At 33.3% G+C, this 18,082-nt stretch overlaps 2 protein-coding genes and 1 pseudogene across 2 annotated transcripts in view; 2 read left to right on the forward strand and 1 right to left on the reverse strand.

Annotated features, from left to right (window-relative positions):
- Positions 1 to 3,999, forward strand: part of LOC107471306 (uncharacterized) — a 14,114-nt gene extending 10,115 nt beyond the window's left edge. Inside the window, exons 3-7 of the mRNA XM_052255726.1 lie at positions 523 to 1,227; positions 1,417 to 2,074; positions 2,143 to 2,762; positions 2,841 to 3,138; positions 3,445 to 3,999. Coding sequence (XP_052111686.1) covers positions 523 to 1,227; positions 1,417 to 2,074; positions 2,143 to 2,762; positions 2,841 to 3,138; positions 3,445 to 3,999 — 2,836 coding nt within the window. The remainder of the gene's footprint in view (positions 1 to 522; positions 1,228 to 1,416; positions 2,075 to 2,142; positions 2,763 to 2,840; positions 3,139 to 3,444) is intronic.
- A 3,022-nt stretch (positions 4,000 to 7,021) lies between these two features.
- On the forward strand, positions 7,022 to 7,212 carry LOC127743739 (uncharacterized; annotated as a pseudogene).
- A 1,369-nt stretch (positions 7,213 to 8,581) lies between these two features.
- Positions 8,582 to 9,463, reverse strand: LOC107471390 (dehydration-responsive element-binding protein 1E). The gene has a single exon (XM_016090849.3). It carries the CDS (start codon positions 9,374 to 9,376, stop codon positions 8,741 to 8,743), a length of 636 nt encoding a protein of 211 aa, XP_015946335.1. The 5' UTR covers positions 9,377 to 9,463; the 3' UTR covers positions 8,582 to 8,740.
- Between the last annotated feature and the right edge of the window lie 8,619 nt (positions 9,464 to 18,082).

Below are 18,082 nucleotides of genomic sequence, written 5' to 3' on the forward strand. Positions count from 1 at the left end.
GTAAGGGATCTCTTATTACAAATTAAAAAGTGGCTGACAATAAAATATAATTTATTGATTTAAATTTATAATTTCTTTTAAAATAAGAATTGAAATCATTATTGAATTTTAATATTTAATTTTGTCAATAATAGTTAACATAAAATGAAAACAATTTCAACCGAGTTGCATGACACCTAAACAATAATTTAGTTAAAACAAGTAGAAATAACAAAATATTTAACAATGTCATTAATTACACATTGTTCACTTTAAAGTACGTTGACAAAAACTTAAAATAATAACAATGCCAAAACCATAAAGAATGCTAATAAGACTACATGTGGTTGTATTTTATGAGAGTATTATTCATCACAATTTTTTTTATGGGAGTAAGCTAAGGAAACATAATTTTTATATTGTGCTAACCATTTTAAATTTCATATTTCTTACATCACTATTAATTAGTTCGATATATTTTGATACTATACTAGATGTTGATAAAACCTGGATTTCAAAGTCACGGAATAATGTGGAATATAGGCAAGGACTGAATAACTTTTTAGACTTTGCGTTTGCGAATGTATCCTCCGATGGCATGATAAAGTGTCCATGTCCTAAATGCGGGTTTCAACTTATGCAAACAAAAGAGGATGCATATGACCATCTGTTGTTACGACCATTTTCCCCTGGATATAATATTTGGCTGCGTCATGGTGAAAAGCCGGTTGAAGAGAGACCTAGATTGGAACGAGTAGATGAAAATCCAATACCCCAAGTGAATCAAATGCACCAAATAGTCAACAAAGCATTCAATTTCATGATGCAACATGGGAGTGAGGACATCACAACAATCAAACATGTAGAAGATGATGAAGACGTGTTACCGTACTTGTATGAAGGTCCAAGTCACGCGGCGCGGGATTTTAATGATCTACTGTCAGACGAAGAGCAAGAGTTATATCCTGGATGCTCAAAGTACTCCAAATTGTCGTTCCTAGTGAAGCTTTATCATATTAAGTGTATGTGCGGTGTGAGTGACAAGGCAATGACAATGATTCTTGACTTACTTCGGAACGCATTCGAACAAGCAAAACTGCTAAGGACAGTGTATGAAGCCAGGAAGACAATAAGAAAGTTGGGTATTGAATATACCAAGATAGATGCTTGTCCAAATGATTGTATGCTGTACCGAGGTGATGATGAGAACTTGACTATGTGCAAGAAATGTGGGTGTTCAAGATGGAAGTAGAAGACTAAAAAGGGATCTATTATTAGGCTCAATGTACCAGTGAAGAGAAATGGAAAACCTATAGCAGCCAAGACTCTTCGTTACTTTCCCCTCATACTACGACTGCATCGGTTATTCATGTGCAGCAAGACATCAAATGATATGTTATAGCATAAACAAGCGTCTAATAACGATGGTTTTCTTAGGCATCCAAGAGACGGTGAAACATGGAAAAAGTTTGATGCAAAGTATACTAATTTTTTGACGGATCCGCGCAATGTTCGCCTAGCCTTGGTGAGCGATGGATTTAATCCCTTTGGGAATATGAGCACAAAATACTCCATCTGGCCTGTGATTCTTATTCCGTATAATCTTTCTCCCTGGCTTTGCATGAAGCAGACATCTTTCATTCTATCCACGCTTATTCCTGGGCCGAAAATGCCAGGTAACGACATAGATATTTATTTGCAGCCTTTGATAGATGAGTTAAAGCAATTATGGAATGGTGTTGAAACATATGATGCCAAAAAGGGAAACACTTTCAAGATGTGTGTGGTACTGATATGGACTATCAGCGACTTTTTAGGATTGGGAAACCTATCTGGCTGGAATATGCACAGTGGGTTATCCTGTCCTACGTGTAACTTGGACGCTAAGCTACATCAAAAATGGTGCTTCATGGGCCATCAACTCTTTTTGAATCAGGGACACAAATACAGACTATACCAGAATAGATTTGATGGTCAGGTCAAAGGTAGAGATCCACCGAAGAAGCTATCCGGAACAGATGTATTGAGGCAACAGTCTAATGTGCATGTTTCATTTGGGAAGAGTTCAACTGTGACAGTAAAAAAAGACACAATGGTAAGGATGCGGATGAATATGACTCGCATTGGAAGAAGAAGAGTGTTTTCTTTTATCTCCCGTACTAGGAGCATCAGATGTTGCGTCACAACCTCAATGTGATGCATATAGAAAAAAACGTGTGTGACAATGTGGTCTTCACTATCTTAAACGATAGCGGCAAATCAAAAGACAATCTTAAAGCTCGTAGAGATTTACAATGCATGGGTATAAGGCCTGAATTATGGTCGGGGGAAGGTGGTAAATATCCTGTAATATTTGCGATGTCAAATTCACAGAGGGATGTATTCCTGAAGACTCTGCAGAATGTGGTATTTCCAGATGGTTACTCTAGCAATGTTGCTCGTTGTGTTGATTTGCAACAACGCAAGTTATCTGGGTTGAAAAGTCATGACTGTCATTTTTTGATGGAACAATTACTCCCAATTTTGGTGAAGAATGCACTTCCGAGTCCGGTGTCCAACGTGATTGCAAATTTGTCATCATTTTTTCAAGAACTTTGTGGAAAAGCCATAAACTCTATGCAGCTTGCTGAGCTTCAGAATCATGTTGTACAAATCTTGTGTCAGATGAAAATAATTTTTCCTCCATCCATCTTCACCGTCATGGTTCACCTCACGGTGCATCTCGTTGATGAGGTTACTCTTGGTGGACCAATACATTATAGGTGGATGTATCCAATAGAAAGGTTATGATAAACCCCTTTAGTACACTCATATCAATTAATTGTGCATATACTGAGCATTTTATTATATTTATATAAAAGGTATTTAGGACGTCTGAAGCAATATGTTCGTAATAGGGCACAACCAGAAGGCTCAATTGCAGAAGGCTATTTATTTGAGGAAATCCTGACTTTCTATTCTAAGTATTTGGATAATATTGAAACTAGAATCAACCAACCAAGGCGAGTTGATGATGAGCCCGTTGATGTTCTTCATAATTCAGGGGGAAGTATGTTCCCAGCTATTGGAAAGGCATTAGGGGCTGTTTCGCATTTCGAACTCACTCCAATGAAAAAACATCAAGCTCATTGTCATGTGCTAGTCAACTGCGATGTCGTGGTTCCATTCGTTGAGTAAGTATACGCTTGTATTTCTAAAACACCAATATAAATTTTTTCTCCCAGTGACTAGTTGGACTAATTTTCTTTTCTCCAATAAAGTATATTTAGGGAAAAGACAAAGCGAAGCTTGCATCATCAGACAAGGTCGCAAGCTAAGATAGATAGTATCGTCCATGTAGAATTTCCTCGGTGGTTCAAGCATGAGGTTGACAGAATACTAACCTGTCCAATGTGTTTTTAGCCTGGAATTAGTAATATATGAAAACCGATTTTAATATAAAGCATGAATGTTATGTGGTTCCAGGTTCCTATGGAAAGTACGCTTCATTTGAAAGAGCTAAAGTTGCTTACGTGCGGTCCCATGATTCAGGCAAGACGTTTTGAGGCGTACAATGTTAACGGGTACAAGTTTAGAACTATCACAAAGGAAAACGGGATGAAAACACAAAATAGTGGAGTATATGTATCATCTAATACAAGAAGTTATGCAAGCATGCGTGATAATAGATTGGCTGTTGGTGATGTTCCGTATTACAAAAAAATTGTAGACATAATTAAATTGAATTACAGCTGTTCCTTCACAGTGGTATTGTTCAAATGTGTTTGGACTGATACCACTACCAGTAGAGGCATCAAACAACACAATTTGGGGCTTACTAGCCTTAATTTCTCTCGTCCAATACACACTCGTAATCGTGAAGAAGATGAACCGTACATATTGGCATCGGAAGCTCAGCTTGTATACTATGTGGATGATGAAGTAGCTAAGGATTGGAGTGTTGTGGTTCATGTGAAACCAAGGGCTTTGTATGACATGGGAGAAGAGAATGAAAAAGTTGAAGTTGATTTTTCTTCATAGTCAGGGTTGAACATGTCAGTGGAATGTGACATTGGAGATTTACTGTTGACAAGGGAGGAAGATATAGAAGACCTCATAGAAAATGGTTCAGAGTCTTTCGATGATGTCGCGTAATGCTTGTATGAAGCATTTTGATGTAATTTAAAAATGATCTTTTTGTCATAAACTAAGTTAAATAAACTCAGCGTTGTACGTTGTTTTCTTTGGTTACTTTATACTTGTGTAGTTTTTATTTGCAGTTAAATATTTATGTTATTGTGAATTCTCATGAGTAAAAGCAGACTTTTTGTTTCTTTCAATGATTTTAATACAGAGAAGTTAGTTTACGTTAAATCTTTATTCCTTCTACAGTTGTTGTTTTTCTTAGGATTGCATTTTTGATAATCTTGCTATCTATTACGCAATATAATTTCACTAGTGTTGCGTTTTGAAAACAATAGTGAACATAACATGACGGTAGAACATGATCGGAGAAAACTGAGGACTTTTCGTCATCCTCTGCAAGCACAACAATTGCTACAGAGCTTCTGTTTAAAAAAATTTCCCAAACTACTAACAAATGTGATGGTAATTGTAAAAAATATGCGTTTAGTTTTAAAATTGTCTTAGCATCTCGTAGTTTGTTTTTTTTCTAAGTCAGTATTTAATGATTTCGGAGTTCTTAGTTTCTTCTATGTATACTCATTCTGTTATATGCATGTTGATATTTTCAGTCTTACCTGAATATTCCGGAGAAATAGTTCCTGACAATCTAGATGGAGAAGAATCTGATTCAAAAGACAATTTAGATGATATCTCCTCTGTCGCAATCGACAGATTCGTGCAGTTTGATTTGAATAAGGTTCCGGAAGAAGACGTTGAAACTTTCGAAGACCAACAAGATAAACAAGATGATATACATGTTAAGAAAATGTGCTTTGATCTGAATAAATTGCCATGGTATGGAGATGAAATATTAGATCCTCTAAAACGTGAAGGCCATAGATTCATAACAGAGTATTTTTTCGCTAGGTCAATACGATGTTGGAGAGAAATTTTGATCTTTTATTATAATAGTTATGCTGATTTCCTTAGTTTAATCATTTAGGTCGCAGTTGTACATGTTTATTCTTGATTTAGATTTAGTAAGGCATAACTTTAAAGAGGAGTAATTTTGATTTATGCTCTCTAGAACTTTATTTTAACTTTATAAATTCAGAGTATGATTTTATTTTCTTCTTTTACATCCATGTTTGAAAGCAAATTTACATGCCAATAACGTAATCAAGAAAATCTTATTGGTAAATTTGTTCACATGAGTTCACATATATAGCTTATTTAACTTGTGGAATTTTTTTACGTAAAACGAATGTGAAAGCAGTGTTACGAGTTTAAGTAACAATAATTTAAACATATGTAGTTTAGCATAGTAGTCTTTACTTAACTAGATTATACACAGATGGTTTATTACTAAGAAAAACATTGCAATTGTGGTAATACTCATTTTGCGGCGATTTAAACAAAACCGCCGCAAAATGTAAAACAATAAATCACCGGCGGACATATAGCGACGGTTTTCAAAAAGATGCCGCGAAATGCAAACCTAATTGAAATATAAATATCGGCCTGATTGCAGCCCCAACTCTTAACCGCCACTATATGTGCCGCAGATTGTCGTTTCGCGGCGATTTTGCAAAACCGTCACAAAATATCCGCCACTATCTGCCGGAATTGTTGTAGTATATCTAATGGTGTGAAATTATTTACTTTTTTTTATTAGTTAAGTGTTAGCCAAATTTTAATAAAAGTATTAATCTCTTAAATTTGCTCATAAAAATATTATATATACATAAAAAATTAATTACTAAATTAATTACCATGTATTTTTACGTAAATAAATCTGCCGTTTAAACATGTCAGGGTTTTTGGTCATAAAAGCTTTAACAAGTGCCCTAAATACAATTATTTTTAATTGAATTTCAAAGTTTAAATCCGCGAAACACCCACTTGAATTGCGGCATCCTATTTTAATTTGTCAAAATTAACATTTTTGTTTTCGACATGACTTGTCTTTTTTTAGATCTTGTAAAAAAATCTTTATAGATCTTTGTTGGTGGGTTGTAATTTGTAAACCATGGATTTTTCATCATACTGTGCCGGAAAAAAGGGCTTTACAAAATGATTAAAAACGGATCGCCATCCAGCGGCGGTCAAAAAGTCAAGAGTCAAATCATTCAAGTATTTAATCTCCAAAGTCACTGCACCCATTCATCTAACAAGCATCAACCTTTTGTTCTTTTTTGTCATTAGCCATATTAGCATTGCACCAAAACTTAACAAATAAATTGTGGGTCAACATTTCTATTCTTAATTTCGACTAAATCATGATATTTTGAACGAACAACACACACATCCATTTCCGTAGCTGGAAAAAGGATGAAGAATTGAAGACAACCCCAATAATAATATCAAATGGGATATGCAAAGTAAACTATAGGGTCCATATAATAATAGATAAGATAAAAGGACGATAAAAGGAGAAGGCATAACATAACATAACACGTTCGGAGACCACTTCTCACATGCTACAAAGACGAGAGAACCAACTTGAAGGGACGGATAAGTCTTATTAGGTAAATTCTAGCCTACCTTTTTTATAATAACATGTAATTTACCTTCTGTGACATGTTATCTTTTAATTGGTTGCTATGTTAACTATGGTTAAATTATTGGTAATTAAATTATAGCCCAAAGTGGGTGATTATGTAATTAAATACCTCCAAATTTAATTTCAATGCCATCCAAAAATCCCATATCATCATCACCATCACCATCAACATCATCATCATCATCATTATTTTCATTTTCTTTTTCGTCTTCCCCTTCTACACTATGATCATAAAAAGCCATCATAATCGATTTCACGTTCTTAAATTTTAAGATTTTCTGAATTTCGCAAACGTAAACTTAGTCTCACCTGGGCTAGGTTCACCAAACAAAAGCAGTTTTTATAACTAAACACAAAGAACACAAAACACAGAACACGACCTTACTTGAACAAGATCTGTTCTATAGGCTCGTACATCTGTATCCTTGAGTTCTAAGAAGACTTTGGTTGAACTATGACCGTGAGGTCAGAGCGTGATTAATTGTTCCAAAACGCATGCCATCTGAACGATGGAGGATCGTTCGCGCTACAACCTTGTGGTCGAGATGGTCTCACGGTGTTCTGACCGACTCAAATATTTTTTCCCTGACCATTTAATTAGTTATTTTTTCTAAATACTTAGTGTGTGTTTGGATTACAATTTGCAAACGGGAGTTTGAATAAAATTAATTTTGCAAACTTGATTTTGATGAAAAGTAAGTTTGTATTAAGTGATTTATGTTTGACAATATTTATAGCAAAATGAATTATAGTAAAATAAATGTTGTTTGGATTACACTATTCAAAATCACTTTTAGATACAAAATTACTAAAATAGACATCAACTTAAATAATTTTTGTATATTATTTTAATTTAGATATTTGAATAGATGTTATTAATTAATTCTATAATAAAATTAATATTTATACACTAAGATAAAAATAATATATAAAAATTGACAAAATATACTTTTAATTAAAACTAACAAAATATAAATTTTAGAGAGTACTAAAAATAATAAAAAAATTAAATATTTATTTTGGTAGTAATTGAAATAAATCAAAAAAAAATTTATGATATTTTTTATACAGTATATTTTTAGTACTCTTAGTACTCTTTTTTAGTATGTTATAATTTTTTATTATTATTATTTACAATTAATTTTTTGTTTAATTTACTTTTTTAATAGGATCAATATATTATATTATAAAAAAATAAAATAATACAAAAAAATATAATTATAAAAGTGTATAATATCAAATAAATAATTAAATAAAAATAGTAAATAATAAAAAAAGATAATTCATATAAATAAAAATAATATAAATAATACAATAGTATGGATAAAGGATAAAATTGGTAAAAGATAAATAAAGATTGAGTATTGATGGCTAAAAGCTCGTTGGTGAAATGCAGAAGTTTAAAATTGTTGCTTCTTGAAAACGTGGTTTTGAATGCAAAATTACTTTTGGTACTTAATTATTTTATATACAAATTTATTGATCCAATCATATTAAAGATTGATTAAAATTTATAAGCAATTGTTTTTGTCTCTATCGTTTGGGGTAAGTTTTATTTGTGTCTTTAACGTTTAAATCGTTCTATTTGTATCCTATCGTTTATAAAAGTGACTTAATGTTATCCTACTATCAATTATACTAACAAATCAGATTATATTTTTTAATTATTCTCACGTATTCTAATTTCAAGAATAGATTTTTAAAATTCAAACTAATGCGTTAATGATATGTTATTGACAGCAAGATAATATTGAATCACTTTTACAAACGTTAAAGATACAAATAAGACGATTTAAACATTAGGGACAAAAACGATACTTTACTCTTTTAAAAATTAAAAAAATGTCTGTTATTTAAAATGTCTGAGAGCGAAGGTAAGTGTTAACTTTAAAATAAAAAATAAAAAAATCATTGCGTGGGCCGTTGGAGATGGAGTTCACATGAAAATCGTAAAACTTTATCATACAATTACAACGGCGGGGTATGTTACATATGCATGTTCCAACACGTACTCCACACAGTAGGAGGTACTACCAAGCTAGTGGTTACTGTATCTGATAAGCTTAATTAATCAACTTTGTGGGGCTTAATTATTCAAATGGAGAAGCTCCAGAGTGGCAAACCAACATCGAATATCTCTACGTCATTACTGCCATCTCTCGGAAAAGCAGGATGAGGAGGAGATCTTAGAGGTTCATCCGCCATGCTCATAACCAAATCATGCCAATCCTCAAATTCAGAAACCGCCGGAACAACGTTAACCTCAAATTCAGAAGCCTTGTTCACATCCTCTTCAATCCCCACCACGCATTCCCCAACACTCTGCTCCTGATGCTCCTGCTGGGCGCTGTCCTCCGCCGCGAACGCCGCCGCAGCCTCAACGGCAGCCCTCCTGATGTCCTCCGGATCGGTGGAAGACGGAAGCTGCAAGCGCGAAGCAGAGTCAGCGAAGTTGAGGCAAGCGGACTTGCCGCGAAGCGCAAGAGCAGCAACATCGTGTGCACGTGCTGCCATTTCAGGTGTAGGATAAGTTCCAAGCCATATCCTTGTGTTGTTAACGTTGTTCGGAACACGAATCTCGCAAACCCACTTGTTGTTGTTCCTCCTCCGCACTCCCCTGTACACTGGGTGCCTCGTCTCCTTGAACACCCTCCTCCCCGCTCTCTTCTTCGGCATCGACGAAGCCAGAATCACTTCATCGTCCGAGTAATGATGATTATGAATGTTCATTCTGCTATTCCAAAAGTAGTTTGTTAATTCAGTTATGAATGAGTGTGAGTTAGGAAGTGAGAATGTGAGTGTGAGTTACGAAGTGTGAGTGTGAGTATATATAGGTTGTTGAGGTTAGATGGGCCACGTAAGATGCTGCGACGTGGACACGGACACGGGGACAGTTGGATATATATGTATGTGGTGGGCCAGCCCATAATAACTGGAAGCTAAGCCCATGGGCTGGAATTCACTTTCACTTTCACTTTCCTTTTGATTACGTGGCAGCAGTGGAGGATTTGGAACTTTGTTTCTTCCTAAGTTGACACTTTCACTTGCCTGTCCTGTCTCCCACTCTTGTAGTGTTGTTGCTCCAGCTACGGATATAACTGGAAATCCCAACGTTGAAAACGTGTTTCTTCATCCTCTATTTTTAACACTATTTTTTTCCCTTTACTATTTATAGTAGCAGGACCGTCACTGGTTTTGTCCCCGGTTTGTCCGACAGCTCAAACTCTACTAAAATAAATTTAGTAATTTACTATTTATCCTTGCATAAAATTCTACATGTGTTTATCACTAAGGTTAACACCAAAAAATAATTTTCGTTAAAATAATGTCATGCATATTTTTCATTAAAGCTTAAAGTAATTTATGTATGAATTTTGTTATTGAATGCAATGAAAGCATTTGCTAAGATTAGATTTTAAAATAGTATAAATTCTTTTATAAAAAGTTTACATTTGTAAAATATTAGCAAGCAATCCTTACTAGACAGTATAAATTTCGTTTTTTCTCTTGTTAAAAGCTTAGTTTACGTCATTAGTACTTAGAAAATGTAAAGTTTATCAACTTGTCACCGAAAACAAATTGTGGAGCAAACTTAATTGTAGAGAGAAGCAAATAAATCAAGTTTTTGGTCTAAAAAAAATGAATTAAAACTATATATTTTTTCGGGTATGTTGGGCTTGATATTTAACGGGCCTAATCTTACTTGGTTTATCAATTAGATTTAGATAGATAATACAAAGTATGATCCCTCCAAAAAAATGTTACACAACACCAACAGTTTCTATGTAGATAAAACCCCACTGGTTCCGGGACCAAAAACCAACCCAGTGGTTTGGGCTTCTCTCTCTTGTGTAAAGTCTAAAACACACAGCTAGCCCATAATATAAGTATACTGTTGGGCTGAATAATCATATAAAACTTTATATGATTTGCTAGGAAGTGAAATCCCCCATGGTAGCTATATTTTCCCCGGAGTGATAGAAAGAAACCCTTCAGATTCCAAGGCTCTATGCCTCTATTGTTCTCCCCTTCCATGAACTCACCGGTAACTAATCCTTTGTGGGAACTAATGGCAAAAGAAGAACGTATACCGATCTTGTTATGAATGGAAGTGCAGAACCAAGATCAGACGGCGAAGAGTCTGACTCTGATAGGAGTTCATCGGATGATTTCGAAGAGGATACGGAGGAGCAAATACCGATGGAGGAGCTTTTCAATATGAGCCAGATGCAACGAGACGCTCTAAGGAGGGAAAAAAAAGAGGCCAACCGTCAGCCATCGATTTCCTTTGAAAGACTCCCTAACGGCACCATCATCATTACAGTCAATAAGCAGAGAAGAAAAGGTTAGAGAAGCCTTGGAAACACATGCTGATAGTGAAACTCTTGGGGAGGCAGATTACGTATGGAGTGATGAAAAGAAGGTTAGACACCATGTGATCCAAGTCAGGAGGCATGGACCTTATCGACGTTGGTAATGACTTCTATGTGGTGAGATTGTTTAATGAAAAAGACTACTGGTATGTGCTGGAAGGAGGTCCTTGGCTACTTTTTTATCATTATCTAACATAAGGAGGACAAGAAGAACAACCACCAATAAGGACACCTCCAACACAGGTAGTGGATCGAAGCAAGAAAGCGAAGGAGACAAAATGGAAGTAGTGGAGGAAAGAGGAAGTTACGAGGTTCTGGCAGAAAAAGACAAAGCAGACCAACCAATACATGATCAAGGCAATCATCAAGAAAACAATGTGTCGCTTGTAAGGAAGCAGGCTGAGATTGTTTTGAAAGAATTTCTTCGGTTCAAATCAATGATGAATATCCTTCTTACCATCCAAATCTAGTCCAATCATCCAAACGCAAATCCCAAAGCCCAACTTCTTCACAACAACACTGCTAAGTTGCTCCAGCCTCATCACAAGCTAGGAATGTCAATGGGGGTGGGGTGGGGCAGGGCGAGGGATGCCTTCTCGCTTCCCGCTTCCCGTCTCCGCCCTCAGATTTTGTTCTCGTCTCCGTTCCGATCTCGTCGTGGGGAGATAATTGCCCCAATTCTCATTTCTTGCGTTTTCCATATTTTTCGTAAGTCCCAATACTTCGTCTTTTTGTGTTGAACATTTATATGAAAATTACAATAAAAAATTTAAAAAATATAAAAAAGATTACAAAATATTATTACAACACACAAACATACATATCTTATTCAAGATTACAACTTACAAGTCAAGAAATATAAAATAACAAATCATAATCCATAAAACGAAATTTTAAAATACAATTTCCATTCTTAAAAAAAGCCATAAAATAAAGTCTTCAACTTCCAACAAACAACTCCATGTTCTCTGTTAAAATACAACACAAATATGAATATGTTAACATACATCATAAACAAGAATATCATATATTTAATATGAATTTGACATAATAAAAAAATAATTACCTAAACTCCTAAATCTCCATATCCATCACATAGTTTCAAGGAATTGGAATTTTCGACCCTGATTTATCTATATTATATCAACCGACAATTTACGAGAGTTAAATTTAACATGAAATTGAACTTTAATACGAAATAAAATTTGAGTTATTAGTACTTTTACCTGAAGAGTGTATCTAATACTGAGTGCAAATTAACGTCTCAACAAGTTCACAATCCAATTTATTGCGATGTGGATGTATAACTCGATCACCAGTACTAAAAGCAGACTCTGAGGCAACAGTAGAAATAGGAATGGCTAAAAAATCTCTTGCAATCTTTTGTAAAGTTGGATATTTCACTCCAATATTTTTTCAATAGTTCAAAATGTTAAATTTCTCCAATTTTGTTTTATCTACCTTAACACTCTCTTCCAAATAGAAATCCAACTTAGTTTTCGCAGCACAGTCTTCAGATGTATCTTTCACAAATTGCAAGTAGATAGAGTTAAATTTTCTTTTTGAAGATCCTTCATCATGTCCAAGATTCAAAGTAGAAGCTGAATTATCATCATTTGTTGCTCTTCTTTTAACCCTAGCCTTAAGTTGATATCCATCATTTTTTTCACCTTACTCAGATGATTCTCATTTTGAGATCCATATATTTTAGGAAAAAAAATTTCAATAACTTCATCTTATACCTAGGGTCTAAGATAGTTCCCACAGCCATGACTTCATTAATTTGATTCCAATACTTTTCAAACTTACTAATCATATTTGTTGTCATTCTATAAACTATCTCATTGGGACTGCACAATCACTCATTTAATGTCAATCTCATTTCACACACTTTGGGAAAGTACAAATTTGTTGTTAGATATAAAGTGCCAGAGAATAATTCAGTCACACTATAAAAGATTTCTAATTTATCAACAAGTTCATTTGTTATTTTCCACTCATCATCAGATGGTACAACTTTATACAGAGATTTACGGTGTCTTAAACGCTAAAAAACTTCTCTATATTGCAAAGCAGAAGCAAGCATTAGATAAGTTGAATTCCATCTAGTTCTACAATCAAGTGCAAGCTTTTTCCTAAAATTAATATTCCATTGCCTACAAGTCTCTTCAAATTTTTCTTTCCTCTTCTGTGTTGCAACCCAAAAAAAAACACTATCTCTGATTTTTTCAATAGAACCATATATTGCATTCATGCCATCTTTCACAATCAAATTAACAATGTGAGCACAACAACGCATGTGAAAAAATTTTCCTTTCTTAACAAAGTTAGATGGTGAAATCTTATCAAGCAGAAGATGAATCATGGCATCATTTGTACTACAATTATCAACCGTTAAAGTTGAAAATTTTCTATCTATGTTCCAATCATACAAAAAATTCACCAAAGTATCACTAAGAACTTCAGCAGTATGGGATGCAGGCACATATGCAAACCTAGAATAATGTAAATATAATAAACAATCATGACATTAAAAAGTCAAATATTTAAAAGATGCTAAAAGCATAAATAATACCTTATAACTCAACATTACAAGTTCCAATCATCATCAATAAAGTGAGCCGTAATCGCCATATAGCCTTTATTTTGACAATCAGCACTCCACATGTCAGTAGTTATAGCAATGCGGCTTGAATTTTTTCCTAACAATTTTAGAAGCTTTGCCTTTTCAGTTTCATACATCTTCTCAATATCACTTCTCAATGTATTTCTTTTATAAAATTTAAACAAAGGTTGAGTCTCAGCTATAAACTCATGAAAACCCACTTGCTCAACAAATGACATAGGGTGTTCGTCCCTAATAACCCATTTTGTGAGTGCTTGTCGTGCTGCTTGGTGCGGAATTTCACAATCCACACTACTAACTGGCAAGTGCACCGGGTCATACCAAGTAATACCTTACGTGAGTAAGGGTCGATCCCACGAGGATTGATGGATCAAGCAACAGTTATTGAGTGATAAGCTTAGTTAGGCAAGCAGAAATTAGTTTTGAGATGTTAAAAATGTTTAAGTTCGAATTCAGAATATCAAAAGTATAGACAATTAAATAAATTGGGAATAAAATGTGGAGAAAACAGTTAAGGTTTCAGAGTTATCTAATTTCTGGATGAACTTTTATTACTAATTAATTTAATCATGCAAGATTTAATTTCATGACAAACTATATGTGACTAGACCCTAATTCTTTAGACCTTCCTAGTCTCCTCTAAAATTATTAATTGCCAATTCCTTGGTCAATTAATTCTAATTAGAGGGTGATGATCAATTTCTAGTTTATATGCCAAAAGAATCCTAATTATCCACAAATAAGGGGATTATATGTCACGTATCCCTTTAAATACAAACAATTAAAAATTCAGTATAATATATTTTCAAACTGTTGTTCAAGTAAAGAGCTTTTCCAAGTCTTACGAGAACTCAATTAGAACATGGGTCATACTTCCGTTCCACCCAATGTTCATAGAATAAAGAACGAAAATAATTATTGAAATATAAATCAAGATATGAATTAAATTAAAAAGATCAAATGAGTCAATCCATAAAAATAGACAGAGCTCTTAACCTTAACAATGAAGGATTAGTCGCTCATGGTTCAGAGAAGAAAAATAAGGGTTCTGGTAACAATCTGTATCCCTGTCTAAATGTACAGAGTTCCTATTTATAACTAATCCTAATAAATTTAAAATCTAATTATCTAAAACTAAAAATAATAACTTTTCCTAAAAGATAAGATTTGAATTTAAATTTGAATTAATTGACAAGTCTTCAGCTGATGGGTGGGGACCACTTGCTTTGTCCATTCTGCAGCTTCTAATCTGTATTTTCTAGGCTAAAAACTGAGTCAAAATGCAGCCCAAAAATCCACGCCAGCGATTTCTGTAAATTCTACAGATCGCGCACGTCACGCGTACGCGTCAGTCACACGTAAGCGTCGCTGGTTTTCTTCGCAAGTTACGCGGGCGCGTCGGTCACGCAGCTGCGTCGTTGAGCAACTCCTCAAATCACGCGTACGCGTCGGTCACGCGTTCGCGTCGTCATGGATACTTCCAGATCACGCGTACGCGTGAGGCACGCGTGCGCGTCGCTCCTCGCAGCCATCTCCTTTGATTCTTGTGCTGCAGAAACTCCATCAAATTCCGCCGAACGCTACATAAAATAAATAAAATTGCACAAAACTCAAAATAGCATCCATAGTGGCTAAAATATAATTAATTCTTAATTAAACTCAACAAATTAGATGCAAATTCACTAGGAAAAGATAGATAAGATGCTCAGGAATCACTGCCTCTTGACTAAATGTGAAGTTTCTAACCAAAAGTGAATCTGTTGGCCTTCCCGTTCCTGTAGAACCTGATGATTGCTGCACTATTTTTAATATTGATTGCTTTGGTCCCCTAACAGTACAAATCGGACAAATTCTAATGTGATCATGCAAGTACTTAGTTCTTTGCTTCGTGTTACCTCCAAATCTCCAATCTTTCTTTCGCAATATTTACATATTGCTTTCTACTTTGCATCTATTTTCTCCCTCCTAAAATGTTTTCAAGCCTCAGAAGTTAATCCTTTTTTGTTAGGACTGTTTTGTACACTTTGGCTAACTTCTTGTCCTCCTTTTTGTGTTTTTTTTTTGTCCTTCCTCTTATGTTCCTTGAACATGTGCTTCAATTACTTAACCCTCATCATCTTGAATTGGTTCTGTCTCATTATTATTTTCAATAGGAGTCGAGTTAAAGCTATCAATCTTATACAGTAATATTTAATACAGAAACACTAAATTAAAAATCAATACATAAACAATAAATTAAAACAAGCTAAAATAAATTAAACCCAGCAGCTCAGAATTAACTCAGAATTATTAATAAATTAAATTATAAAGTCAGAAATAAATTAAGAAGAAACAAGAATATATAAAAAAAAAAAACAAAAATAACAAAAGAACAGTTGAAGAAGACAAGACTCAAGTTAAATGAATAGAAAATCAAAACCAGGAAAACAATATCAAGAAATATATCGTACCCTCATTAAAAGATTAATAAAAAATTATAAATAATAATAATTTGTACAATATAGCTAAGGACTGATAGACAAAATCTAATAAGAAAATTGATGAAATAATAACTAAACAAGTGGCATAGTAGAATGAAATTTGTGATGATGATGATGAAATAATAATTAAACAAGTGGCATAGTCAAAATAAATTAACAAAATTATTAACTGGGTCAAGAATTCTGATTGATGGATTATCCAATGAAATCGGACTATATACAACAGTGGATTACAGAACTTGATTTGAGGGAAAGTAGGTTATATATATATATGCATTGGGAATATTGAATAATGCATTGGATCACCATGTATATAACTCGATGATTTTCATTTTCAATTGATTAAGTCTGATTCCAATATATGAGTTACAATGAAAGAAAAATGTTTAAGCAAGCAAACACTGCATTCAAAAAGAGTTTCCCCATTTATTGCTGAAAAATGATTTGTTCCAACAATAGATAACATACATTAAAAATGATGATAATAGAAAGAAACAGGTCAAATTAAGAAGAACAAGAATTGGTACAAATCCATAAACCAGAATTATTAATAAATTAAATGACAAAATCAGAAATAAATTAATAAAATCAGTACAAGAAAAAATAAATTAACAAAATCAGTACAAGCAAAAATAAATTAACAAAATCTGAACAAGCAAACTCAAATTAACAAGATCAGTAAACAAACCCAGCAACTCATAACTACATAATCAGAATTTTCAACTTAAATTGAATCACATAATCAACTCAAAACAAGTAAAATAACTACATGCAGAAAACCAGAAATTAACAAAATCCTAACTAAATCCAGCAACTCAGAATCATAGAAATTAAATAATTAAATAGAAGAAGAAAAGGAAAAAGATATTTTTGAAAAAGATTTAATTTTAAAAATTGCTTAACTAACAAGAAACTGAAAGATAAGATTCTAGAATTTAAAGATTGAACCTTTCTTAACAAGAAAGTAACAAACTTCAAATTTTTGAACCAATCACATTAATTGTTAGCTAATTTTCGAAAATTAGATATAAAAGCTAAGAAAAAGATTTTTGAAAAATAATTTTTTTAAACAAATTTTTCAAAAATAAGAAAAAAAAAATGGAAAAGATATGATTTTTAAAAAAGATTTTGAAAAGATAAGATTTTTAAAATTTGAAATTTTGACTTGACTTGTAAGAAACAACTAATTTTGAAAATTTTTGACCAAGTCAACCCAAAATTTCGAAAATTTGGAGGGAAATAAGGAAAAGATATTTTTTTTTATTTTTGAATTTTTAATGAAAAACACAAAAATGACCCAAAACATGAAAATTTTGGATCAAAACACAAGATGCATGCAAGAACATAATGAATGTCAAGATGAACACCAAGAACACTTTGAAGATCATGATGAACATCAAGAACATAATTTTGAAAAAATTTTTGATGCAAAGAAAATATGCAAGACACCAAACTTAGAAATCTTTAATGCATGGACTCTAACAAACGAAAAATGCATATGAAAAACAACAAACAACACAAAACAAGAAATCATCAAGATCAAAAAAGAAGACTTGTCAAGAACAACTTGAAGATCATGAAGAACACTATGAATGCATGGAGTTTTCGAAAAAATGCAAGAAAAATTTTTAAAGCATGCAATTGACACCAAACTTAAAAATTGACTCAATACTCAAACAAGAAACACAAAATATTTTTGGTTTTTATGATTTTATGATTTTTTTTGTATTTTTATTATTTTTTTTCGAAAATATAGTTTGGAAAAACGAAAAATAAAAAGAAAAATTTTTGAAAAAGATTTTTGAAAAGAAAATTACCTAATCTGAGCAACAAGATAAACCGTCAGTTGTCCATACTCGAACAATCCCCGACAACTGCGCCAAAAACTTGGTGGACGAAATTGTGATCACTATTCTTTAAGTTGTACTTTTATGGAATTTGAAATTGGCACGAGTGG

Source organism: Arachis duranensis, chromosome 10 (assembly GCF_000817695.3).
Source record: "Arachis duranensis cultivar V14167 chromosome 10, aradu.V14167.gnm2.J7QH, whole genome shotgun sequence".
Classification (NCBI taxonomy): Eukaryota; Viridiplantae; Streptophyta; class Magnoliopsida; order Fabales; family Fabaceae; genus Arachis; species Arachis duranensis.